This window comes from Mauremys reevesii, linkage group 1 (genome assembly GCF_016161935.1).
Source record: "Mauremys reevesii isolate NIE-2019 linkage group 1, ASM1616193v1, whole genome shotgun sequence".
NCBI lineage: Eukaryota > Metazoa > Chordata > Testudines > Geoemydidae > Mauremys > Mauremys reevesii.
In genome coordinates this window covers 138,889,503-138,917,344 of record NC_052623.1, presented here as the reverse complement: position 1 = coordinate 138,917,344, position 27,842 = coordinate 138,889,503, and the positions used below count along the sequence as shown (strand labels likewise).

General features: G+C 40.0%; 1 protein-coding gene across 4 annotated transcripts in view; it reads right to left on the bottom strand.

The window, feature by feature from the left end:
* The window catches only part of GLRA2 (glycine receptor alpha 2), a 220,322-nt gene that overhangs the window by 115,055 nt on the left and 77,425 nt on the right, over positions 1–27,842 (bottom strand). For 2 of the 4 annotated variants that reach the window (XM_039521036.1, XM_039521037.1), the window contains 2 exons: positions 12,074–12,141; positions 2,611–2,834 (listed from right to left, as the gene is read on the bottom strand). In XM_039521036.1, coding sequence (XP_039376970.1) covers positions 2,611–2,834; positions 12,074–12,141 — 292 coding nt within the window. Of the gene's footprint in view, positions 1–2,610; positions 2,835–12,073; positions 12,142–12,235; positions 12,304–27,842 lie in introns of all 4 variants that reach the window. The other 2 variants (XM_039521039.1, XM_039521038.1) reach the window with 2 other exon arrangements.

Here is a 27,842-nt window from a genome sequence, read left to right as displayed (position 1 = left end):
TGGGAACAGAAGACAGGATTTTCAACAATGTCATATTGCGTTGGCCCAGATGCTGCAATGAACTGTAGGAGGGTGGGCCTCTACTCAGAGATCCACCCACATGGAGCTCAGTGCAGGATTAGAGCTTTAGAAAGGTATGACCACACAGCTTTAGGGGTTTACATTTTGTTGATTTATATTTTTATTTTGACTAGTTTTTGCTTTTCAGTTTATTTTTATTATATAAAATATACACAGTGAACTTTAGTATAGTGAACTCCATTTGTAGGGAACGTGAATGAAAGTCCCTATTAGTTAAATGCATTCACAATGCAAAAGATTACAATCCCAGTTATAGTGCACCTCTGTTTATGGTGAAGTTGTTCTGTGAATGTGACTTTATTGTAACTACTGATTGTAACTGTCAGAGGACCTTCCATGCCTGCAGAACAAAGGGCAGGGTTTGCCCCTCAAAGCACACAACAAAACAAGCTGACTGTCTCTGTGGTGGAGCATCTCGCAGCATTCCTAAATACGTTTATGATGTTACCGGTGCAGTAGATGGGGAGGCCAGACACAATAGAAATGCCTAGCTTCTTATTTAGTGCATATTGGAAATCATTACACTTTTATTTTAGAGAAAATATGGTTTATGTTTAGTTCAGATTAACTTTCTCATAATTTTATGACATCTACAAATATATGATAGAGCAGTCTGAGATGTAACTTGTCAGTCATATTTGTAAGTGCTTTGAACACTCAAAGTCAAGTAAATGCTACATATTATTATTATGCAAGTGCTAAGTACTATGATTATGGTAGTGAAAATGGTGTATCAATTACAACTATAACATCCTAATGCAATGAGACTAACTAACCATTGCATTACTTCCATTTTATTCCAGTGTAACATCACTAAAATCAATTGAGTTATGGAATTATTTTTTAAATTGTTTCTAATTGGTAACTCTCAATTACCCTTCAAACATAGGTTCTGCTCACTATAAATGTTATTAATGTGTAAATTTCATGCTGTCATGTTGTAGAAGCACCAGGTACAATATATGCTAATACTGTGCAATGCAGATGAGAAACAATACACTTTTCCTTAGCACAAAATATTACCAGTGTTTACTCTATTTCAAATTAACTTTCATTTAGGTTTGTGAATTTTACAAATATGATATGACAGCTTGAAATATTACTTTTGCAGCATGGACAAATGTCAGGAAAATTATCCATCTGTGCTCAGAATGGCACCCAACTGCATTGTTGCCTCCAGTAAGATGGTGTCTGATGTCACTCAAATGAATAGAAGCATTCATTTCTTTCTTGAGATTAAATAAGTGGTATTTGTACATGACAGAATGTTTAATGTATGGTATATCACTCTATGAGTTCTGTTTTCACCCTGGCATACTGTTATTTTTCTCCCACTGTTAAGATATGCCAATTTCAAATTCTGCCAACTGAACTGTTACATTACCTACCAACCCATCCACATATTGTGGTGTTCCTACTGCAGAACTTCCATGGGAATTAAGCAAATTGAGTAGGCATAATTTTTTGTCCACAGCAAATCTACTTTCTCATTACACAGAACAATAATAATCAGTTATTAAAAATCTGTGCTTCCATAAGCTTAAGAATGCTGTCAGAAATATCCACACTGTGAAATATCTCACTCTCCTCCAGCCCTTACACATGAATAGCTCCTATTATAGCTAATAAGAATTTTGTTCAGGTCCACAAAGAGGAAACAGCTCATCAAGCAACTAGTTAAACACCTGAAAGAATGTAAACATTATATAAACCGAGCACTGCAAGAAAAGAATTCTGCAGGAAATCAGAAATTATGATTAATTTCTATAATAATTTTAATAGCATTTAGAGTGCTTTACATCTTCAGATCCCATTACAAGCGTTAAGCAATTAATCAAATAAAATGAGTGCTGTAGATTATTTGCTGCAGCCGATTCTTAAGCAATGCTTTTTTCACCTCTCCAGCATTCTGATTCCCTGCATGTGTCCCATTTCATAAGGTCACATCAAGTTATGTTGTGTCAAATAGCCTTTATTAACTCAGCCTAAACTCAGTCAGCATGACATATACTACATTGCACTTTGTATAAAAAATGAAAAGCAATTCCACTGATTTTTAAATGCATGCAAAGGCCAGCAGATACCTGGGTGATTTTCATATTTATTGCATGCCAAGTTATTACATGGCAGGAACGACTCTACTTAAGATGCTCTCCAGCCATTTAAAATAACATTTCCCCTTTACTTTTAAAATTCACCCCACAAAGGATTGAAAGGTTGATTTTCTCCTCCTAGTAGGAGAGTAATACCAACTGATGCGAATGGGAATTACTGATGCACATCAATAGGGCACTAGACCCCTTCATTTTTCAGCATGGCTAGGAGATACTGCTGTACCACTTATATTCCAATTTGTGAAGAGTAAAAGTTCACCACAAAGACAGATTTTCCTTCTACTCTGCTGAGCTTATGTCTCATTAGAGTGTACACAAGGGGCAACAAAACTTAAAGATGTCAATTCTATGAGTGTGGCCATGGCAAGAAAGACATGGAAGCAAGGGGACTTAAGAAGCAAAAAAGCGGGTTTACCTGATACTGTATAGCACTTTCCCAGTCTTAGAAATCCTCAGCAACTTGTTGTCCGTTGTAACATCATGGAAGTTTGCACCTTTCTCATTGGCAAAGAATAAATCAGGCTTCCAAATAGAGTCCAACATAGATGGATCCAAATCCAAGGAGTCATCGGGGTATTCACTGTAAGCCAGGCGCGAGTCGTTCCACTGCTGTCTCAAAAAGATGTTCACTCTGTAGTCCTACGGAAATGCCATGCACAAAAGTCAATCTCTTGCCAAGGTGAGAGTTCAGTTTAACTTTCCTGATGCTCACAATGATTTTAGGTTCAGTGCGGTACCAATGATATAATAAACATACATATTACTCTTCCCTTTGAATGAGAGAGCTATTATTTAAAAATAAGGCAGTGCAAGTGGCATACTGCACCAAACTAGTGCAACAAGTACATTTTCCAAATCAAAAACACTAGTCCCTTTTCAGCTGATGAAGATAATATAACCTACAGCCATAATATTAACTACAACCCCCTTTGCAATACTGTGGATTAACATGAAGCTCAGAAATATCAAAGTATTACTAGCTGTACAGTTTTCAGTAATCACAATGTAAAATAAAAAGGTATGAAAATAATCCAAAGAGTAACTTAACTCAGTCATTCACAATCTGTAAATCAACAGATTCCAGTGCTCCAGGAGATAGGTACTAAAAGCTTTTGATATGGTCTCCCACAATATTCTTGCTAGCAAGTTAAAGAAATATGGTGTGGATGACTGGACTATAAGGTAGATAGAAAGCTGGCTAGACTGTTGATCAACAGTAGTGATCAACGACTCGATGTCTAGTTGGCAGCCGGTATCAAGCGGAGTGCCCCAGAGATCGGTCCTGGAGCCGGTTTTCTTCAACAGCTTCATTAATGATCTGGATGATGGGATGGGTTGCACCCTCAGCAAGTTTGTGGATGACACTAAGCTGGGGGGAGAGGTAGATATGCTGGAGGGTAGGGATAGGTCTAGAGTGACCTAGACAAATTGGAGGATTGGGCCAAAAGAAATCTGATAAGGTTCAACAAGGACAAGTGCAGAGTCCTGCACTTAGGAAAGAAGAATCCCATGCACTGCTACAGGCTGGGGACTGACTGGATAAGCCGCAGTTCTGCAGAAAAGGACCTGGGGATTACAATGGATGAGAAGCTGGATATGAGTCAACAGTGTGCCCTTGTTGCCAAGAAGACTAACAGCATATTGGGCTGCATTAGTAGATACATTGCCAGCAGATCAAGTGAAGTGATTATTCCCCTCTATTTGGCACTGGTGAGGCCACATCTGGAGTATTGTGTCCAGTTTTGGGTGCCCCACTACAGAAAGGATGTGGACAAATTGGAGAGAGTCCAGAGGAGGGCAACAAAAATGATTAGGGGGGCTGAGGCACATGACTCACAAGGAGAAGCTGAGGGAACTGGGCTTATTTAGTTGGCAGAAGAGAAGAGTGTGGGGGGATTTGATAGCAGCCTTCAACTACCTGAAGGGGGGTTCCAAAGAGGATGGAGCTTGGCTGTTCTCAATGGTGGCAGATGATACAACAAGAAGCAATGGTCTCAAGTCGCAGTGTGGGAGATTTAGGTTGGATATTAGGAAAAACTATTTCGCTCGGAGGGTGGTGAAGCACTGGAATGGGTTACCTAGGGAGGTGGTGGAATCTCCTTCCTTAGAGGTTTTTAAGGCCCGACTTGACAAAGCCCTGGCTGGGATGATTTAGTTGGTGTTGGTCCTGCTTTGAGCAGGGGGTTGGACTAGATGACCTCCTGAGGTCTCTTCCAACCCTAATATTCTATTATTCTAATTCCATAGTGCTGATTATGTGATATAATTTCTCCTATCTACATCTTAGCTCCTGTTCATAACCTTTGTGTACCTATTGTATGTTTTTCTCTGTGTGTTCTCTAATTTCCTACTCCTCCACATCTTTTCTACTTATCTTTATGCTAATTGCATTCTCCTGCCCAATAGCCTTTTAGTTACAACTGGGAAGACAGAAATTATTAAGTGGTTCATTTAGAGCTAACTTCAATACTGTGGCAAAACTGGCCATTAAGAGGGAATGTTATAACAGCATGTAAGTACTGATCCAAAGCTCATTTAAGTTGATAGGAAAGACAGTTACATATATTCTGAGTGTATCATTCCTACAGAGGTTCCATGCTCAACAAATACAGGCCTGGCATCACTCGCTTTGTTGCTGTAGTTATATATTTAACTGACATCAACCCCCCTACATTTAACTGCCCTGAGAATAGTTTATCAGAAATCCACATGCCATTCATCTTGAATATTTTAGTTTCAGAAATATTTAAGGATGTTAAAACTGATGATATTATCTGAAAGAAGAAATCTGTTACTGAAAGGGACTCAAAATAATTCCATCTTCTGCGCAAAAATCCTTCATTTAGGATTTATTCTGCAGTAGCTAGCATATATGAAAATGGCAGCAATATGCTTCTGACTTGGAAAATGTATGAGCTGACATTTGTTTACTTAGGCCACTGAAGTGCACAGTCTAAAGAATGTATCATCACTGAAAAGTAAGATAATATTCTCCCTATGATTAGTGATGCAGTAAGTTATTAGCTAAATATGCAAACTCTGATGAATAAGCCCCTCCAAATTTGAGTTTCCCACTGTTCATTCATGAGGGCCGAGATGAAAAGTGTGTTGCTGAACTGACAAAACATTTCAAACAGCTCCAAGTATAGTGACTGATGAAGCTCCTGAAACCATAGGATAATATTTCGGGATTTCATTGGGAGTATGTTTTTTTTTAATTTTGCCTGTGTGGATACGAGCCAAACATGAGTGTCAGAGAGTAATAAGGGGCTGATATTGGGGAGCTGAGCTCAAGGAAAGTCAATTAGTAGAGGCACTGATAGAATTCTTCAAAGACAAGCCTGCATATATTTTTCACAGGCCATTTTTTTCTGTGCTATGGAGTTTCATATGGTTTATGATTAAACAAATATTTTGAGTTCTAAATTGCCAAAGCATCTTTGTATCACATACCGAGACAAACTCTAGGCGTCTCCTTTACTCATTTTCTCGGCCTTAGAAATACAGTAATTATCTTGTAAACGTACATGGGACAATTTCCACTACAAAGATATGAAAATACTCGAACAAAATTACTACAGGAAAGAGGGGAAGTGCTGGCAGGGAAGAGGAGAGATTGCTTAGGACATAAAGTTAATATATTCAGCTGTGTGAGTGGCTTTTAATTCCTCTGAAGTAGGACACATACTGAAGTTAAATGAAAGCAAAGGGATTTTTTATTTCCAGGACACTTCTATAATTGTTCACTTAAATCATTATAGTCTTTAAATTTCCTAAAAACCTATAAAAGAAATATACTTTCATCAGATGCAGTACACACTAATTTAGATTAGAAGGAATGAACTGCCAAGTACTATTTGTTAGAAGAGTTAGTATAGGATGATATACATTATACCAAAGCTGAATTTAAATACCAACAGCCTTAAATGATCCTTTACTGACACAGCTGGAAGGATAATATTCAGATAGATCATTCTGGTATATTTGGAAATATTCTTTCTCAGCACATTTTTGTGAGAAGCAGAATAGCATTATTATAGCCCCTCTTTGTCTCTAATTATTTTTGCTTCCCATCTTGAGAAAAAATAAAAATGAAACACAAACTTTAAAAGGTAGTCCTAGTTTTCTTTCTCTGCTGCCTCTTTGCAACAGGGTGAGCAGGAGGGTGCGGAACGCTAGGAGGACCGTAGGTTAAGTACAATGATACAGTATCTTGTCTAAAATTTTGTATTTCTCTGAGATAATGTTTTTTTGCTGATGCTATGAATATCATCCTGGAAAGCAGTCTTTTCCGAGAATGATATCACAATTTGGCATATCGGACAGCACATGAGTTATTTGGTAAATTCCTGAAGGCAGGAATGGGTGGAAGCTATTAAGCCACTCACAGAGGGCTGATTTACACCAGCTGAAGAACCGATTCATAAATTTTATCTAATTGCATTTGCTGGTCTCACAGAGAAATGAGGTCTGAACACAGGATTCAGAAACAGAGACTCCAAGTTCTAATCCCATCTGTGGCCCTGGGCAAGTCATTTAACTTGCTTACCTCGGTTCCCCACTATCAAGGGGGGGTAACCACACACACTTTTTCACAAAAGAGGGTTGATTATTAATTATTGTTATTGTTATTATTATTATTTATTAGTTGATAGTCAAAATTCTTTGAAGCTTACGGGATCAACCCATGGATGCATCATGTTAATATTAGGCACAGCTCAGGAAATTGGCTGAGTGGAAAGGGTGGTAGAAGTTCCTGGGCCAGCTGGGAACCAAAATAGGCAGCATTGTAACTTAGAAGAGCTGCAGGACTGTTCTAAATTACTCGGGCTGCAGACAGCTTCTGTGCTAGCTGCTGTGCTAGCTGTCAGAGTGCTGTGCATTCGGTAGGGCCTTTTTCCATCCCACCCTTCCCCCAACAGGGCTTTATTCACCCAAGGATGTGATTCAGGTGTCTGGGGGAATCAGCTGCCCCTCCCAGCCTAAGCAGCACAATGCATTTGCAAGAGGGTCAGAGAAGTATGCTATGTAAATTCTAAATATTAATATTATCTGGCAGAGCGCTGTTGTAGGGCCCTGAATCAGCCAGGTGCTTGAGTACACAGATTTCTGTGAGACTACTCATATGCTTAATGTAACGCACATGCTTAAATACCTGGCTGAACCAGGGCCTAAGTGGCTAACTTGTAGTCCCATTTTTTATAGTGAAAAGATGATACTGTCCGTGCGGCCACAACAAAGTTCTATTGCACTTTACCGGTTGTAAAGAAAGGGCTAATTTATTTGCTGGAGTAAGTGGGTGGAATGCCACTGAAGCCAGCAGAGAATTTATCCCAAATGTCAACCAGCAATACAATATCCTTGCAATTAGGTATGTCTATAATTAACAATTAGTTTGTCAATCTATAAACTGCTCTTAGCTTCTCCAAGGGCAATAGCTAAAAACCCCTGGTCATTAGCTACAATGAACAACTGAATTCTCTGGCAGTGTTGTTCAACTTGAGATAGATTACTCCTCTATGATATTTAATCACTGCTATTGCGTGCTGAGGTTTTACTGATTCATTCTGCACGTGTAAAAGCATTCAAAATAGTTATGTCAGCTGACCAACTTCATCCCCGCTGTATCTCTGCTTTCTTCAGTGGAGTTACATGAAGGATGAGTTGGTCCACTCTTCGTAACATAAGGCCTGATCCAAAGACAATGAAAAAACTCCCATTAACATAAAAAGGCTTCGTATCAGGCCCTTTGTTATCTACCACTGTTCTGGCATAATGTACATCATCCTCACAGGGAAGAAAACAATTTCCTTTGGAATAAAAAAAAAAGTGATACCGTTCCATTTGTGTATTACAATTCAGAAGAATTAACAAGGCTGCGATTTGTCTCTATGGATCATTTCATAGAATTGAGAGTGAAAACTCACAGCAGAACTGCAAGTTGTGTTTTATAAACTGAATTTTTTTTAAATAAATATTTTTCATAAATGCATACCGCAAACTGTATTCATACCATTACAAATAAAAAAAACCTCAAAGCTAAGGAATTTCAGTAAATAAGGGTAGTAAATAAGTAAGGTGGAATTTTCAAAAGTCCTTAGCATTGATTTAACTCTGCTCCCACTGAAATATCAATAAAACTTCCACTGATTTCAAAGGGAGTGGAGCTGGACTAATATGGAGGGGTTTTTTAAGAAAAGCCCACCAACAAAATACAAAATTAACTTCAGTTTCCCACCAACCTTTCATCATTAGTACAAAGGTATCAAACTATGCAGTCATTTCAAAACCACTGCTGGCTGTGAACACAGAACCTGTTACCGTTTAAGGACAAAGGGCCCATTCCATCAGTCTACTCAGGGTCAAATTGTTCTCATGCATTCAGATCAGTAAACTTGTGCATACCACATGAAATTCACCCCTCTGCAAGGGGCTTGCACAAGGTATATCCATCACTTAAGTTCCATGTAAACCTTCAAAAGAGGGCTTGAGTGGGACTAAAGTGAGGCAAGGGACTTATGCTGGCCTACAGGATTGAATTTCACCCTTTATCCATCCTACTGAGAAGTCAGAAACAATGCCTGTTGGTGTTACTAAGAATTTTGCCTGAGCAAATACTGCAGAATTGGGCCCCAAATCCTGCCTTTCTCCCAGTGAGCTCACCTGAGAGCCAAATTTGGTTCCCAAAGGTTTTCAATATGCCTCTTCCAAGCAATGTTCTGAAAATATCCCCTTAAAACCTAAGCACTTTAAGCATTTTGGTCCTCTGAGACATGAGCGTTTTCTTTTGATTGTCAATCTAATGTATAACCTACTTACAATTTTTTTATTTTAGTTTTATGTCAAAATCATCAAGAGCATTTGACGGGAACAAAATGAGTTCTAGATAGCAAAAAAAGCCTTCATTATTTATCACAAGGGGTGCAAAACTTTTTAGCACATAATTAAATTTACTTTGGAAAGCGAAGTAGATGAGTAGTAATTGATGCCTGCCTCTAGGAACATTTAAAAAACATACTCTAAACTAGTCATTAATGCGGTAACAGTATTAGGAAAATCAATATCAAATGGCTGAACAGCACCCACTTTAACAGAACTCATTCAACACTGTCTGCAGATATTATGAATAAAGCAAAACAAGGAAGCCAACAGTCTTTGTTTTCATTTACTTGAGTGTTTAGCTTTTTTCAGCAGAATGTGTTAATGAACATTGAAAAGGTGCACATTAACATATTTGATAGATAATAAAATGCAATGAGGGGATTTAATCAAAGCAATGAAGGAGTCTAATTAATGCAATCAGCATTAGGTCGTGCAAATATTTTCATTGAATGCCATCTTGTAAAGCCAGTGACGTGCAGGATTTTTGCTATGTAATGCTGTGCCTCTCTCTCTCTGTGCTAAGACCTACAGAAAAATGGGTGACTGAATGCAAAACGATGGCTATGTGCATAGAACTTTCTTCTCAGAATCCTTTAGATTTAGGAAATCTTACCAAGACTTTAAGGATACTGAAAATAAAGTCTGTTGATTGTTATAAATTATGTGGCATTCTGATTTTTCCCCTCCCTCTCACTTTCAATGTTGTTTTGATTTTCTTGTCAAGGTCATTTTAAAAGACTATGTATAAATACTGTAAGTCAATGCTTTTCAACCTTTTTCATTTGCGGACCCCTAAAAAATTTCCAAAGGAGTTGCGGTCTCCTTTGGAAATTCAACCTGTGGTCCCTCACCATAGAAGTCTTACACTGAAAACTGACCGAACAGAATTCAGCTATAAATGTTGCACGGGCTTGACATGGCATTTGATGCAGTGTGAGAAAGGGCGCTAAACTGTGGGTTTCTATGGTAACAACAACACTTCCGGGTTTTGAGCTGTAGGTGCGGGTATTCACATACTTTTGATTGATCAGAAAAATTGAATGCCTTTTCTGGGATCTGAAACTTTATTTTCACTGTCACCTTTTGCGGACCTCTTAGACATAGTTTGCGGATACCCAGGCTCCGTGGACCACAGGTTGAAAACCACTGCTGTAAGTTATAACGTCTACTGCCTCCACTCTGCTGTTTTCCCTTATTGTTTATACTGGGGCCCCTCTCTTTCCATATTATGTTAGAGAGTTACCTAGTTTGTTAAAAATGCAGTTAATTGATTCTTTAGTGAAAAGTTAGATAAATAGAGGTTTTTCAAAAGCACCAAAGGATTTAGGAGAATAAGTCCCATTCATTTCTGTAGGACTTGAGCTCCTAAATCTTTTCAGTGCTTTTTAAAATTTAAAATGATGGCATAATTTAAATAAATATTTAAATCAGGTATCTATTAACTAGCTAAGATACACACATGTTCTTTCAGAATGCAAACATTTCATGGTAACATTTATAACCATATTATTTAAAACCTGTGCTTGATTTGCCATGTCTTTTTATAGATAATGTGCTTGATGTTGATTATAGGGGTTTGATCCTGCCAAGTGCTGAGAAATCTCTACTGTCTTTGACTTCAGCAGGTCTATAAGGCACTCAGCAGCATAAGATGGAGCCATAAGGGGACTAAACAAAACAGTGTCAGAACTGCTGTGTGATTACTTCAGAATAGCTCACAGCTCTTCCTTTAAAGTGGTGCACAGGAATCTCACTGGATTTTGTTGTGGAGTGAGGTATATTCTCATTTCAATGATACACCTGATTTTTAGGTAGGAGGGGGCAGGGGAAGGTTACATCTGAATCCAAATTGCAATATATAGCTAGTCCTTATCTATAGTAGACTGAACTAAATCCCTGGATCTAAATACTCCAGAATTTTCAAGTATTCAAAATGTGAATCCATTCTGTGGTGCCAACCCATTTCTACTTTCTGTAGTGGGTTGAAAACTTAAAATACTATGGACAAGACTCCACCACCTTCAATCACTGTAGCTTGGCTCCATGTATAGTCCCATCAAAGTCTATAGGCCTGTTTGTAGTGTAAGAATCCATGACTGGAAAGATGGTTGAATGCTACCTGTCAGGAGCGCTATGCTATTTTTAAAAAAGTCCCTTCAGCATTAACAGGAATTATGAGCACTAGAAGGGAGCATGTGCACCAAAAGTTTTTCTCTTTTTAAATTATAGTAGAGATGTATGAATCTCAGCACTTCAGGTTCACAAGGATTTGTGGGAAATCTTTTCTTTGAACCTAATTGTATAGATTAGCATCCACTCAGTTTTACTTTGAGTTGTCAGGTTCAAACAAAAGCAAAGACTAAAAGCAAATCTGGGAGAAAATTGTCTCAGCCTACCTGATGTTGGGTTGAGTTTTTCCTGGTTTCAATCTCAAAACCATAAATAGTCCAAATTCACTTAAACCTAGTTAAGATTGCCCCTATAGGTTCACACATGTTTTGGTGAAATGGTCAAAGTTTCCTATCTGTAACAAAACCTGAAGTCAGAAGAGTTGTATCTGGTTCATTTCAGTTTCATTACTGAAATGTCACACAACTCTAATTTATAGCCCTGGAGATTACTAAAATATGTAAAGCTCTAATTGTAGCATTATCGTGCAAATGTGAGACAGAGCCATCAGACATTTGTCTTAGAGTTAAGCTTGATTTCCATGTGTATCTCCAGGGGTTACATTTATTTAAGTCATAATCATACTTTTTTTACTCCTTTGACTAAATATTTATTATTTAGAGCACTGTTTATGACAAAAAAAGCAAACACCAACAGTAGCTATTCCTAACCTTTAGCGCTATGGTATGTAAAGTTTATTGTATTTTAATACTATAGGTACATTCTTAGTAGCTTAGGCACTCAGTAACTATCCCCTCTATAATAGCACCATTCTATACCACATCCCACTCCTTCACAAGATGGCTTCAATGTTCAGTCCCACTCACCATTGTAGTTTCTGCTATTGAACCAAAGCTGTTGATAAATATGTTGCAGGTAACATTTACAGGAGGACCTGCAAGTTGAACAATAAATAGAAAAATTGACAGGTTCTGTTCATGACATATCAAGTATTGTTGTTTTCTTGCCAGTGGCATCATAACACTTACCATTGTGGTTTCTGTGACTGATCCAAAACTGTTGATAAAAATATTGCAAGTAACGTTTACTGGAGGACCTGTGGAATGCAATAAAAATGTTGCAATATACAGTGAAGCAAAAGCACAGATCCATCAACATCTGTGCAGACTGGTACAGATGTGGATGAAACTAAGTAGAAAAGTGCGATTTCACAGTCAAAGTCATGTGCATGTCCATCAAAGAAACAATATCACCACAACTACTTTGATTAGACTGGTTTTGTCAGAAAATAGTTTTACTTTTTTCATGTAAGGATTTATGAAAAGTGTTCGATTGACATTAGACACAAAAGTTCTTTGTTGATGCACCAGACCAGAACAACACAGGCAGTGGCATTGTAATCTTCCCACATTGCCCCACATCTCAGCCCAGCGATGAAGAGACCATCTCTGGCAGTTCAGTCATCGTGCCTATTCCATTCAGTCCTTGGCCTTTCTGCTGAGACTTCCAACAAGGGCAACTATTAACGTAGACTCCTGTCCATTAAAAACAGGATTCAGACAACCAACCCTTTTCACATCAGACACCAAGATGCCTCTTAAGCATAACAATGTTTGGTCACTACCAATCTTGACTAGGCACAGCTTTTGGTAGACAGCAACACTATATTTCCTCTGTCCCCAACTCCAACCTTCCTCATTATTTAAGAATCACTGAAGTGTAAAAACATGAAGGAAGCCTAAATGATATTTAATTTTTAACTACTAGCCCTTTTGCTATGATGTAACAAAGAGGTGGTTTTAAATGAATTCCTAATCAATCAGATTGGACTAAGGCTAGATGATTGAATTCAGGCAGTGGCAGATTTCACATATGCAGTTAATATTACATACTTTTTTTTCTATTTTCCCATTACCAATTTTTTAATCTTAAAATTTTCCTGATATTTAAAAATTCTGTGTTTCACATTTGCATTTTTATGAAAGACATAGAATATTTGTAAAAGTAAAAAGTAACATTCCTTTGGGGGTGTTTAAAAGTGCATTTCAGTGGAGTCCAGCAATCTTAGTTTTATTAACAAAAGGTTTTTGTGCAAATTTCTCTTTTGTCTTGGAACAAATACCAGCCTACAAGCTACTGCAAATGAAGTGCTGCATTGTTTTCTTTTTCTCATCAGAGGTGTAGTTTTTAACAGCATTTCCTTTTCTTCCCTTCTCCCAAGTTTCAGTCTAGTAAACCCAACATTTTGTTCATTTTGTATCTTCACACTGAAGGCATTCATTCATTGGCCAACGATTTCTGTATATCTAAATATTGCCAATGCATCCACTCTCCTTTTCTGCAAGTTTGCCTTGCTATCCTGAAATAATTCCAATATATCAATGAGGCATGAATTTGTTGTTCCTTATTTGCATTTATTTATAAATCCATCATATGATTTATAACTGGTACTTTACAGACAAAAAAGGCATTTGCCAAATAAACTTACACTCTATGGCCCCAGTCCTGCAACATTCATAAGGTGGGATAGGTGGCTGCACCTGCAGAGAGCCCCAGTGAAGTCAGTCTGTTTGCACAGTGTAAATGGGGGCCTAGTTAAATAATGTACAGGGAAAGAATAGGAGATACATGTAATAAAAAAGCAAAATGACTCAGCAGTCCAGTTTGGCACACATCTTAATTCCCTCTGTTTTTTTTCTTCTGAAGATTTTTCTTTTGTTGGTTTTGTTAGTAGTTCACAGAGGGTGTGGGGGATAATCATTTGTTGGCCTTAAAGGGGAAGCATGGCTTTAAGGAAAGAGTGTTCAAAACACTTTTAATTTAAAAAAGTTTCATACACTTGTATCCCTCCTTCAAGATTATCTCATCTAATAGTGCATTTGGAATTACAGTGGCAAAAACTCTTCAACTGCACTTGAGGTTTCAGACCCTGTTCCAAACCCATAAGGGTCTGTTCCAAAACCCACAAGCTTTTGCCTGATTTGACTACTCAAATCCCTACCTCTAAAAACCAAGCAAACCTGGATGTTAAATCAAGTCCTCTGTTTTGATATGCATCTAATCCTTTCATTAAGTATTATTACATTATTTTTGGCTACTTTTTAGTTTTCTAGAATGGGATAAACCATGGCTGAGTGTGCAACCATACTCCAGGGTTTTGACATTCTGCTGACTGGATTACCTATACATTTTGGATCCATATAAGAGCTAGGTATTATTATGATTATTTAAAATTTAAAAAAAAAAAATTCATCCTGGTTTCTGAATGGAGTTAACTCCCAAAAAAGGATAGCTGAAGTGGGAACTGCTTGTCTGCCAGATAGCTAAGGTTTCGTAGTATTTACGATCCCATCATCTCCCCAGCAGGCCTGAGCCTACTGCCAGCTAACCAGACTTCCTAGTGTGCAGCCTTCTAAAAGAGGCCTGGTGCTTTAAAGTGCAGCGCACCTCCTTTAACTAGAGGCTCCTTAGTACCTCACAGACTATTTTCCTGAATCGAGCCCTCAGTATCCCAGAGATAATTCTCCAGAGTTGGCTGAGCCATGCTTTTTTGACAGTTCCCATATTTATGATATATAGCTGTGGACTTTCCTCTCTATGAGTAGCGTGTAAACCTCTCCCTGCTAGCTGCTAGAGGGGGGTCTGTACACTTCATCACACAGGAGTACTGCTGAATTGAATTAAGTGTTCATAGAATTGTCTGCTGAGGCTTTTCCAGTTGTTAACTCTGCTTTTGTCAGTGGCCTTTGATGCACATTCTTTGGTGCTGGTGTCTTATGTTGAATGCCTCATTTACTAGATATGGTCACTTCTAGATTTATCTTTTCTTCTTGCCCTGGAGAGTTTTTTTCACCTTCATCCAAGCTCTGTACTCTCTAGTGTTCAGTCTGCACATGGTGACTTTTTTCTTCGCGTGAATCAGATTCTCTTTAACTACAGTGTCAATGGTGTTGTCATTATATGAGAGGTATAAAACAATTCCCAGGTATTTGACAATTTTCTTTGGACATTTATTTGGGCAAAGGGGTATATAAGGAAAGAATAATTATTGAAAATCAAAGAATGGGATACAGGCACAACACTTGAATTGCGGGGGTGTGGGGAGTGGAAAGATGCGTAAGCACAATCAAGAGATAGAGAAGGAAAAACACTTCTTTTCATATACACACAAAATGAATGTGAAAATCCTAACAGGCTGAGTGAAGAATGACAAGTATATTCAGGACCTAGCCTTGAGGTCACAACTCATTGTAAACTCTCTCCTTAGGCCTAGAGTCTCCCTCGAACTATGTGCTCCCACAGGGAAGAACACCACTAATTGCCCAGTGTGGGATTTCCACATCTTGGGTCTGGGCATTCAGGAATAAGAGAATGCTACTGCTAAGCACCCATTATTACCCCCACCTGGAGCAGGTGGGCAGGGAATGGATAGAGAATGAGCAGAGTCTTGACACCAGTCACCGATATGCCGGTAAGCACAGCCGAGCTGGCCTGGGGAACTCTGCAGTTTGCAGGTGATACAGAGCAGCACAGCCGAGCTGGCCTGGGGAACTCTGCAGTTTGCAGGTGATACAGAACAGCAGCAAATTACTCCCTCTACCTCCCAAAGCAAGGGAGAAGTAAGGCAGTAACTGTGCTGCAGAAAGGTGCCAGTTTTGAGGTGCAGGGCCTTCCTGAAGAGATGCGATTTACACCCCATTTGCTCAGGGATATACCTAAAGGCATAATCTAGCCCTATACCAGACAAACTCACACTGAAATCAGCCAGTTTGCCTAAGGACCAGGTGAAAAACTGAGAGCTAGATTGTAGGTGGCCTTTATGGAGGTGCACAGGGGAAGAGTGGGAAAATCAAGGAGCCTTTCTCCTATGCTGCATGGCCCATGTAAATTGCAGTGCCTATGCTCAGAAGAATGCAGGCTCTGCTTACTGTCTGCACTCCACAGGGGTCTAATGCTCCCCAGCAGGGGTGAGAAGAAACTCTGGCCATAGCACCACCTCTTCGCCATACCAGCCTGCAGGAGCGGGACTGTTGAAACTAGAAGAGGAGCCAGGACAACATATATTGATTTTAGCTGCCACGAGCTTTGAACAAATACAACTTCTTCTTCCATCTAAACAGAGACACCTAGCTGGAGTGTTAAGTGTGAGGGAAGAGGGAGCAACACATCACTCACAAGAGGCAAGAAGTAGGGGGACCAAATGCACATGTGGTCCCCTGAATGCTTACTTATAAGTGTGACATTTCTCACCAAAGAGTAATGTACTTTGTTTACTCTCATGTCTTTTTGGAGTGCATCATGCTGTTTCCCTAAGTATGATAGTGTCTAATAAAAATAGAAATCCCTTTCCTTTAGGGCCTATTTAGAAACATTCTCCATAGTGCAATATACAGTAACTATTAATATCCTTAAATCTCTTTTTTTCTTCATTGATGACAGTTTCAGCCATTAACTGTCACAAAAAAAGGACAAAGATCTCAGGGACCTCTGAAATGCAGTAATTGTATGGTATTTTATGAGGATCCAATTTGCTGGAACTAACAAATAGACCCAAAATTATTATTCTGCTTCATGAAGCTAAAGCCAATATCATCTTTAAGTGCCTTCCTCTTTACAATAGCTTAGTTAACTGAGCACATTGTGTCTGGTATCATCTGACTATGACAACGCACAATTCTGGGCACCTGCTGTAGTACTGAGACTATGGAATTGCATTTTGTGGAACTGACATACGTGTATCAACAACAGAATAAACTTATTCTGCCTAGTCCAGGGATGGGCAAACTACGGCCCGAAGGCCGAATCTGGACTGCAAGCATTTTAAGCCAGCCTGCAAGCTGCACCACGCAGCTCAGTCCCACTCCGGTGCTCCGGCCGGGGTGCTGGGTCGGGGCCATACCACACGGCTCCAGGAAGCTGCGTCATGGCCCCGCTCCAGCTCATACATGCTCCAATGGGAGCTGCAGTGGGAGTGCCTGCGGATGAGGCAGCGCACAGAGCCACCTGGCTGCACCTCCGCATAGGAGCCAAAACAAGGACATGATGCTGCTTCCGGGAGCCACTTGAGGTCAGCGCCACTCTGAGCCTGCACCCCCTGAGCCTCTCCCCACACCCCAAACCCTGGCCCCAGCCCTGATCTCCCTCTTGCTTTCCCAACCCCTCGATCCCAGCCCAGAGCACCCTCCTGCACCCCAAACTCCTCATCTCCAGCCCCACCCCAGAGCCCACATCCCCTCCCGCACCCCAACCCCAATTTCGTGAGCATTCATGGCCCACCATAAAATTTCTATTCCCTGATGTGGTCCTTGGGCCAAAAAGTTTGCCCACCCCTGACCTAGCAGGGGCAAGGTTAGAAAGGCAAAGACACAAAACGAGCTCAAACTAGCTACAGGAATAAAGGGAAACAAGAAGACTTTTTTATCAATACATTAGAAGCAAGAGGAAGACCAAGGACAGGGTAGGCCCACTGCTCAGTGAGGAGGGAGAAACAGTAACAGGAAACTTGGAAATGGCAGAGATGCTTAATGACGACTTTGTTTCGGTCTTCACCGAGACGTCTGAAGGAATGCCTCACATAGTGAATGCTAATGGGAAGGGGGTAGGTTTAGAAGATAAAATAATAAAAAAAACAAGTTAAAAATCTCTTAGAAAAGTTAGATGCCTGCAAGTCACCAGGGCCTGATGAAATGCATCCTAGAATACTCAAGGAACTAATAGAGGAGGTATCTGAGCCTCTAGCTATTATCTTTGGAAAATCATGGGAGACAGGAGAGATTCCAGAAGACTGGAAAAGGGCAAATATAGTGCCCATCTATAAAAAGGGAAATAAAAACAACCCAGGAAACTACAGACCAGTTAGTTTAACTTCTGTGCCAGGGAAGATAATGGAGCAAGTAATTAAGGAAATCATCTGCAAACACTTGGAAGGTGGTAAGGTGATAGGGAATAGCCAGCATGGATTTGTAAAGAACAAATCGTGTCAAACCAATCTGATAGCTTTCTTTGATAGGATAATGAGTCTTGTGGATAAGGGAGAAGCGGCGGATGTGGTATACCTAGACTTTAGTAAGGCATTTGATACGGTCTCACATGATATTCTTATCGATAAACTAGGCAGATACCACTTAGCTGGGGCTACTATAAGGTGAGTCCATAACTGGCTGGATAACCATACTCAGAGAGTAGTTATTAATGGTTCCCAATCCTGCTGGAAAGGTATAACAAGTGGGGTTCCGCAGGGGTCTGTTTTGGGACTGGCTCTGTTCAATATCTTCATCAAAGACTTAGATACTGGCATAGAAAGTACACTTATTAAGTTTGCAGATGATACCAAACTGGGAGGGATTGCAACTGCTTTGGAGGATAGGGTCATAATTCAAAATGATCTGGACAAATTGGAGAAATGGTCTGACGTAAACAGGAAGAAGTTTAACAAAGACAAATGCAAAGTGCTCCACCTCCACTTCCAGCAGCTCCCATTGGCCTGGAGCAGTGACCCGCGGCCAGTGGGAGCCGCAATCGGCTGGACCTGCGGACGGGACAGGTAAACACACCGGCCCGGCCCGCCAGGGGCTTTCCCTACACAAGCGGCAACCCCTATTTGAGAAACTCTGCCCTATGCCTACATGCCAGGAGTCAGAACACCTCCTGCTGCTCTCTCTGTGCCACTGTTGCTCCATGCTGCTCCTAACAAAGGGGTTTATGTAAATTACTCATCTGACCTTTTACTGGCACTGTGTTAATACAGAGCCTGAATCTGTCACCCTTAGTCACGCTGACCAATGCCTTGCTCTGCAAGAAGTTCTGCTGAAATCAATAAGTGTAGTAGAATCAAGCCCTTCTGATTCTGAGAGTGTTTTATGTGGTGTGTATAAAATGTATCCTTATACTTGGTAAAAAAATCTATTTTGACATTATGGTGCGCTGGCAGCTTACTGCTTTATCAGTGTGGCCCTTTTTCCATCTTCTGTGATTTTTTAAAGTTTTTGCCAATTCTCTGTTTTTTAACTTCACAGCTCAGAGGTAGGGTTGATGTGTTCCTAGTAGGAGTGTTCATCATCTGAGAAATTATGTCCTGTGTTTATCCTACAGAACTGAGGGAAAACAGGGTTGATAGCTCGAATGGAAGTCAGGCTTATTGTCAGAGTTGAATCCTGGTTCAGCAGTTGATTGTATGTGAATTGTACGTGTTAGGACCCAGGGATGGCAAACTGGTTCAGAAGCTGAATGGTTGGATCAGTGTGCTGTGGGAGTGTTTGGGGGAAGGATTTGGCAAATGGAAGATCGGGCTGCTAGATGGTTTGGGTTGCATGGTGTTGGTTTGAGTAGCTTGGTGTGATACTACTGTTGTTTTATATATTGTCCTTGTACTGAATGCATGCACTCTGTCAGTGTGTGAGTCCAGTTCCCGCTAAACCCAATGGGGGACTTTCCAGTGACTTCACCTGGAGCTGGATTACACCCACTGTGATCATTGCAGCCAATCAGATATGCAGGGTAAATGTAAGATAAAATATTCATGACTTCCTTGGCACTTTTGCCTTTCTTCCCCATGACAATCCATAATTTTTGACATACTGCACCACAATTTAGGTACGTCCTTATTTATCTGAGAGGCATTTCGATTTTACTTACATTTCAATTTGTAGATCATGTGCCTAATATCCTTTCCTATGCAGATCAACAATAAAAAATTACACACACATACACAAAATCAGTCAGTCAATCTATCAATCTAAATAAACAATGGGCAATAGTAACAGAACTCTTTTCCTCACACAAAGGATTAACAGGTGTCCTGCCTTTGATTGACCCCAGGAAAAAACCTGAACAAATATACAGCCTTGCAACATATACCCCCAATGTCAATAGACTCAGACTGTCAGACCAAAGAGATGCAAATTCCAGAGTTAAAGGTTCTTCACCAAGAATGTCCTGTCCTCCCACCAAAGACAGAGGCATGACAGATCAAGGTGGTTACAGAATGAGTCACAAAAAGGAAGCATTTCCTCTCCAGTAGCTACTACCAGAGCTATCTGCATATTGACATACACTGAGGTCAAACACTACACATTCAGCAATACAGTTTTGAAGTGTTGCATATGGTTTTGCCTGAGTGTCTCCTGTTGAATTTAATGAGAGTAATGTAGGTAAAATCCCAGCAAAGTTTTGAGGAAAGAAAATCTCAGTTAAGTCCAATTTTTATATGCATTAAAGAGCTCCTGAAAGTTGCTGGATTAACATCCCTGAAGAGTGATGACCTCTGTCCTAGGACAGGAACCAGAGGAGCGGGGTAAGTTTCTTCATGCCACACAAGAGCCTCAGCTCTGAACTAGAGGGACCATCTCTTGGAATTATAGGAGAGTACATTCACCATGCCTATTAATTTCTGTCCCTTTCTGATGAGATTCCCAGTAGAAATGCATGTAGGAGCCAATTATAGGGTTACTGTACTGAGATCATTTCACTTAGGGCTTGTCTACACAGCAAGTTACTTTGCAGTAAACCAATGTATGAATCTAGCGCACAGCAACTTGTCACGCAATAACATCCCCTGCGATCAGTGCTGTGAAAGTCCTGCAGCGCAGTTCAGTATACTAGGCTTTGAAGCAGTAGTACGCTAAGCTGCTCTCCAGAACTTTCACTGCACTGTAGCAGTGATCACATGGGACGTTACTGTGCAGCAAACAGTAACTTGACATGTAGACAAGCCCTTAGGCTGTCTAACATTGAGTCTCTGCTTAGCAATTCTGCCCCTAGACCAGTGATCTAGAGGTGAAGGCTCTATATGCAATTGCCAATCTCCTGAGCTATCCAGTCTCCTTATTTTCATAATATACAGTTACATGCATAAATCTCTATGCACGAAAATAGACTATGGGTAAAAATTTAAAAGCACCTAGCTGATTTAGGAGCCTAAGTCCCATTGACTTGCAATAGGAGTTAGATTCTTAGATGCCTAACTCACTTTTGAAAACTTTGTCTTACACCTTTAATTCTTCCTATATATTTCAACCCAAAAATACCTTGCGAGTCCTCTTCTTTCATGCCCTTCCATTCCACTCCACTGCAAGCCATTTAGCTCTGAAAATCTGTCTTCATTACTCCATTGTAACAGAGCAATTGTTACCACTTATTTCTTCCTTTTGGGAATTTGAATTGATTGTCTTTATTATTGATTGGCGTGTGAAGACCCAGGAGTGTGCTTCTTGTCTGGTCTCTAGAGAGTGCTCATTGGAACCAGAGAATGGGAAGGTAGCAGCTTTTCAGGCATGAGAGCTGACAGCTCCAGAACTATCAGTGTGAGCAGATTGCAAAGGCAGTTGTTTCCCAATAGTCTATGAAAACAGCCAGTTGCTTTGCATTAATGGCTCTGTGCTGTTGATCAACATGTAAAGTGCATAATCTGTGCCAAGGCATGAGTGTGAGCCTCAGCACCATACACACTACTGCAATGCTATTTGTACAAAATATCCCTTGTAAGGGATCATTTGAAATAACACACTGGTCAATAATATCCTTGGGAAATGTATATGACAATGCTGGGGGTGGCTTTATGGATACTCATGGATATTATCCTTTAAAGTTTGTGACTAAAAGGTGTTTAAACCAGGCATGTCAGGAGTTGATAAACAGGTTTTCTCCAGACAAAGGAAAGAGTCCAACACCTCAAATCAGGTGTGACCAAATTCAATGGACTATTCATTTGAATCAAGAGTTGCAGGAAGAGAACATTTATTTTGTAAAATTGCATCAGGAAGCACCACATAAGAGCACCTCAGGAACACCTTAATCAAGATGGGGTCAGCCCCTGAGAGGAGGCATGAGACTGAACCCCAGGGGATAAATTTAACCCTGAAAACATGGGCAGACTTTGAGATATGGAAACACTGAAAGACTAAGTTATCCTTCACCTGAGGAGACAAGGAAAACCAGGACCTTGGACTCTTTGAGGACCCTGGCTAAGAGTTAGCAGCTATTTCTGGAAAAGGAAGAGTGGTGAGGAAACTACCTTGAATAAAAACTGTAGCTTGTTGAGTTAGGTCTGACACATCAGAAAGCGTATCTTCACTTTTACTGGTTTGTAACCATTTCTAGCTTTATTCCTTCTACTTGCGATCACTTAACCGATGACCCTCTGTTAATAAATGTGTTTTATTTTTACTATAAACCACCTCAGCACTGTGTTTGAAGGAGAGGATGTGCTTCCACTAGATAAGTTAATAAGCTGTAATTTATTGACTCTATCAAAGAGCAGCAAACTTAATGTTGTCTGTGAATGTACAGAGATAAGTGCTGTGCAGTGCAAAGAGACATCTCTGAGGAGCTCGGGGGCTGGAGTTCACTGATTATTACCGTTAGCCAAGGTTAAGACTGGTAGAGTCTCAAGAAGTTTGCCAGTAAGGAACACAGACTGGTGTGTCAGGGAGCTGACACAGTCTAATCTCCAGCAAAATTTACTCTTGCTGAGGCAGAGAGGTAACACAGTGGCTCACAGCTGTGGGTGTCCCCAGAAGCATGTTACAATGAGAAGTTCCTTAATATGGTCAAATAAAAAATCATGAAATTTGCATTCCAGCATGGGATCAGCCAAACGCCTCCCATGCACCATTATTTTAATATTTTTTTATTAATACTCATCCAAACTACCACATAGTAGAACCAAGTGATAAACAAAAGATGCATTGTGAAAGAAAGATAGGTGTTTGTGTGTGTGGATTAATGTGAAAAAAGATTCATATTGAAATTCTCACCAATCCACTCTACAATTCAATTTTCAGTCATAATGCACTGCTCCATTGTTCTGTTCTGTGTACTCCCCCACTTAATGTAGAATCATAGAATCATAGAGATGTAGGATTGGAAGGGACCTTGAGAAGTCATCTGGACTGAGGCAGGACCAAGTAAACCTAGACAATCCCTGACAGGTGTCTGTCCAACTGGTTCTTAAAAACCTTCAATGACAGGGATTCCACAAATTCCCTTGGACATCTAATCCAGAGTTTAAGTACCCTTATACTTAAAAGTTTTTCCTAATATCGAATCTAAATCTCCCTTGCTGCAGATTAAGCCCATTACATCTTTTCCTACCTTCAGTGGACATGGAGAACAATTGAGCACAGTGCTCATTAAAACAGACCTTAACATATTTGAAGATTATCAGATCACCCTTCAGTTTTCTTTTTCCAAAACTAAACATAACCAGTCTTTTTAACCTTTCCTCATAGGTCAGGTTTTCCAAACCTGTTATCATTTTTGTTGTTCTCATCTGGACACTCTCCAGTTTGTTCACATCTTTTCTAAGTTGTGGCGCCCAGAATTGGACACAGATTTCCAGCTGAGACTTCACCTGTGCCCATCAGAGCAAGACAATTTTCTCCTACACCTTATATATGACACTCCTGTTAATACACCCCAGAACTAAAATAACCTTTTCCACAACTGCATCATGTTGTTGACTCATATTCAACTTCTGCTACACTATAACCCCCACGTTCTTCTCAGCAGTACTACCTTGTAGCCAGTTATTCCCCATTTTGTAGTTGCATTTGATTTTTTCCATTCCAAGCAAAATACTTCACACATGCATTTTTATTGAATTTCATCTTCTTGATTTGACACCAATCTCCAAATTCTCAAGGCCATTTTCAATCCTAATCCATTCCTCCAAAGTGCTTGTAATCCCTCCCAGTTTGGTGTCATCCATACATTTTATAAGGATACTCCACACTTATCCAAGTCATTAATGAAAATATTGAATAGTACCAGACCCAGGACTGACTCCTGTGACTCCCACTGGATTCATCCTCCCAGTTTGACAGCAAACCACTGATAATTATTCTTTGAGAATGGTCTTTCAACCAGTTGTGCATCCACCTTATGGGAATTTCATCTAGACACATTTCCCTAGTTTGCTCATGAGAATATGTTATGGGATTGTGTCAAAAGCCTTACTAAACTCAAAATATATCACTACTGCTTCCCCTCTTCACTAAGCCAGTAACCCTGTCAAACAAGGAAATTAGGCTGGTTTGGCATGATTTGTTCTTCACAAATCCATGCTGGCTATTCCTGATTATCCTCTAGATGTTTACAAATCGATTGCTTAATAATTTATTCCAGTATCTTTCCAGGAATCTAATATAGGCTGACTGGTTTGTAATTTCCCAAGTCTCCTTTGTTCTCCCTTTTTAAAGATAGGTACTCCAGTCCTCTAGGACTCACCCGTCCTCCACAAGGTCTAAAAAATAATTACTAACAGTTCCGAGATTGCTTCAGCTAGTCCCTTAAGTACCCTAAGATGAATTTCATCAGGACCTGCCAACTTGAATATATCTACTTTATCTAAATATTCTTTAACCGCTTGTTTCTGAGGCACGGGTCACTTGCTGGAGGATTCTCTGCACCTTGAGGTCTTTAAACCACGATTTGAGGACTTCAATAACTCAGACATAGGTTAGGGGTTTGTTACAGGAGTGGGTGGGTGAGATTCTGTGGCCTGCATTGTGCAGGAGGTCAGACTAGATGACCATAATGGTCCCTACTGACCTTAAGTCTATGAATCTATTAATCTATTTTGGTTTGCATTTCTTCCTCCTTGTTAATATTAATTGTGTTGAGTATATGTCACCATTAACCTTTTTAGTAAAAACTGAAGCAAAAGAGATATTAAACACCTCAGCCTTCTTGATCTCATCTGTTATTGGCTCTTCTTTAAGTAGAGGATCTACACTTTCCTTCGGCTTTCCCTTCATCCTAATGTATTTATAGAACAACTTCTTATTGCTTTTTACATCCCTTTTGTGTGTGTTATTTTGTGCCTTAGCCTTTCTGATTTTATCTCCTACATGCTTATACTATTCTTTTGTCCTACTGCTTGGGAATTTGTCCATATTTCCACTTTTTATAGGATTTGTTTTTGCTTTTCAGGTCATTAAAGAGTTCCTGATGGAGCCATTGTGATGTTACACTCCATATTCTTTATGGAAATATACTTATGATATGGATATGGCAGAACTGAGATATATTTTATGCAAGATGGCTCATGTGAGGTATCATTGAAAAGGTTATGATCTACTGAATGTGTTTATCCAATTTGTATACATGTATCATTTTTGTATCTGAAGCTAGAAATATTGACCATATACCTGTATTTCAAATGTGCTACCTTGGGTGACACCCGCAACTAGCCCTTCAGGTACGACAATGAAAAAGCCAGACAGGGCTGATGGCCCATCAGCAAAGACAATGGACTGTGAAAGAGCTTAATCTTCCTGTGGATGTTCCAAGCAGCCTGCAAGTAATGACTGCTATGACCTTGCAAAGACATGTGACTGGGTCACCTGGTACTGGACCCTCCCCCCACTTGGAATGCCAGTGTGTTTCCACTGGAAGACAAAGGGTTCCCGCCATACACAAGAGCTATATAAGGCAGGGGAGTGACATCATCGAGGTTCTCCTCTGTCGTCCCTCCCAAAGAGACACTGGGAAACACCTGGAAACAAGAACTGAACTTGGCGGAGAAGAGTTGAGCCCAGCCTGGAAGGGTGTCTAGCCTGTGAGGAATAATAGCTGAAGTTTCAAGCTGCAGGGCAGTGCAACTGGCTTCCAAGAATCTCTGTAATCTGCCTGAGAAACATTTAGGGTGAGAAATTACTATTTGTAGCTAATTTCTTTAGTGAATCAAGCTTAGTTTGTTAGCTTTGTTTTGTTTTGGTTGATTGGTTTTTTTGCTTAGTAATCTGCTTTGTTCTGTTTTCTATCGCTTAAAATCTGCCTTTTATAGTTAATAAATGTATTGGGTTTATTATTAAACCCAGCTTGTGCCATTTCTAACGGGGGGCAGGGGCAAGGAGGTGTGCACATCTCTCTTCATGTTGAGGAAGAGGGCGAATTTGTATGAGCTTGCGCGGTGCAGATTATTCTATACAGCACAAGACACATATCTTTGGGTCTGCACTCCAAGGGAGGTGGGCACCTGAGTGCTGGGGAAGTCCCTTAAGCTGAGTCTTCCCAGAGCTGATCTCAGTGTTTGTGTCTTTCTGCAGCTGGGTGTGGCCCTGCCTGTGTGTGTGCTAGAAGAGGTTTAAGAGCCTGGCTCAGCAAGACAGCATAAAGGGGGTCCAGGCTGGCAGATCAGGCAGTCTCAGCAGTATCTCAGTACATCAGGTGGCACCTTAAAAGAGGGGCAGCCCTATTTCTATTTTTCTTTCACATTGGAATAGTTGGCAGTTGGGCCTTTAATATTTTCCCTTGAGAAACTGCCAGCTCTCCTGAACTCCTTTATCCCTTATATTTCCTTCCCATGGGCCTTTACCTACCAATTCTCTGAGTTTGTTAAAGGCTGCTTTTTGAAGTCTGTTGTTCTTATTCTGCTGCTCCCATTCCTTTCTTTCATTAGAATAATGAAATCTGTTCTTTCATGATCACTTTCACCCATATACATTTGCACAAACCATATGATGTCTTATTTCTGAATTTCTTAGTTTCACACCCAAATCCTCCCACTCCCTCCCTTCTCTAAGGCCTGATCCTTTACCAAAGAAATGAATTGGAGCTTTGGAGCTCAGTGAATACAGGATCAAGACCTGTATTGATCAATAATTCCACTATTCTCCCTATTACCCATGTGCCCAAACTCAGAAACAGTTTTGACTCTTTTCCTTTCTGCTTGGGTCCTGTTCCTTCACTTTGTTTCCAAAGTCTGCCAGCTTTTCACTTAATTTCTTCATAATTCACCTTACCTTGTCATCTCTACCACTAGAACAGTTCTCCACATTTTGAACACCTCCGTTACTGCAACCTCCCACTCTTTAACCTCCTTGTATTGCCACTAGTTCCCTTTGCAATCCATGCAGAATGCTGCTCTGAAAATAATTTCCTCTTCCTTCTCAGCTCATATCACTCTCTATATGAATGCCTTCATTAGCTACCTAGTCACTTATGTATTATTCTCAAGCTACTGGTCCTCACCTCTATGGCCCTGTATAACTCTGCTCTCTTTTCATCCTACTCTCTCTAAATTGTTCCTAAACTCTACCACAGCCTTCTACATTAGTGCTCACCTATATCCTTCTCCACTCAGCTTTATAGTTTCCTTCTGTGCTAGCTCTTATGCATGGAACAGTTTCCCATTTCCTATGCACCAAACAACCACCCTCTCTTCATTCAAATTCCTTCTTAAAGCACACTTCAGTGATTCATTTCACCAATAAACTGTCATTGTCACCAATTCTTCCCGCATATTAAGTGAAAAGAAATGGGACCATCTTGTAAACTGAACTAACCGGTGCATTTTAAATCTGTGCTAGATTAGCTACTTTACTGAAATTATGTCTTCTGGGAGAGGATGCTCATTAGAGGCTGCAAAGAACTTCAATGAGGCTTCACATGGGCACAGAAGTTCTAGATTTTTTTTGCATTTTGAACATTCATGTTGAATAGCATTTTACTGCACAAGTAGCCCCATGGAGCAACGGAGCTGCATGCAGAATAAGGATCTAATTAATGTAAGAGTGGCAGAAATTGACCTACATTAATTATAGTTGCAGTGATTTACAAAAGAATATTTAGCTTTTCATCTATAGAAAAATGAATTAACATTCTGCTTTGAGCATACAAAATAAGCACACACAC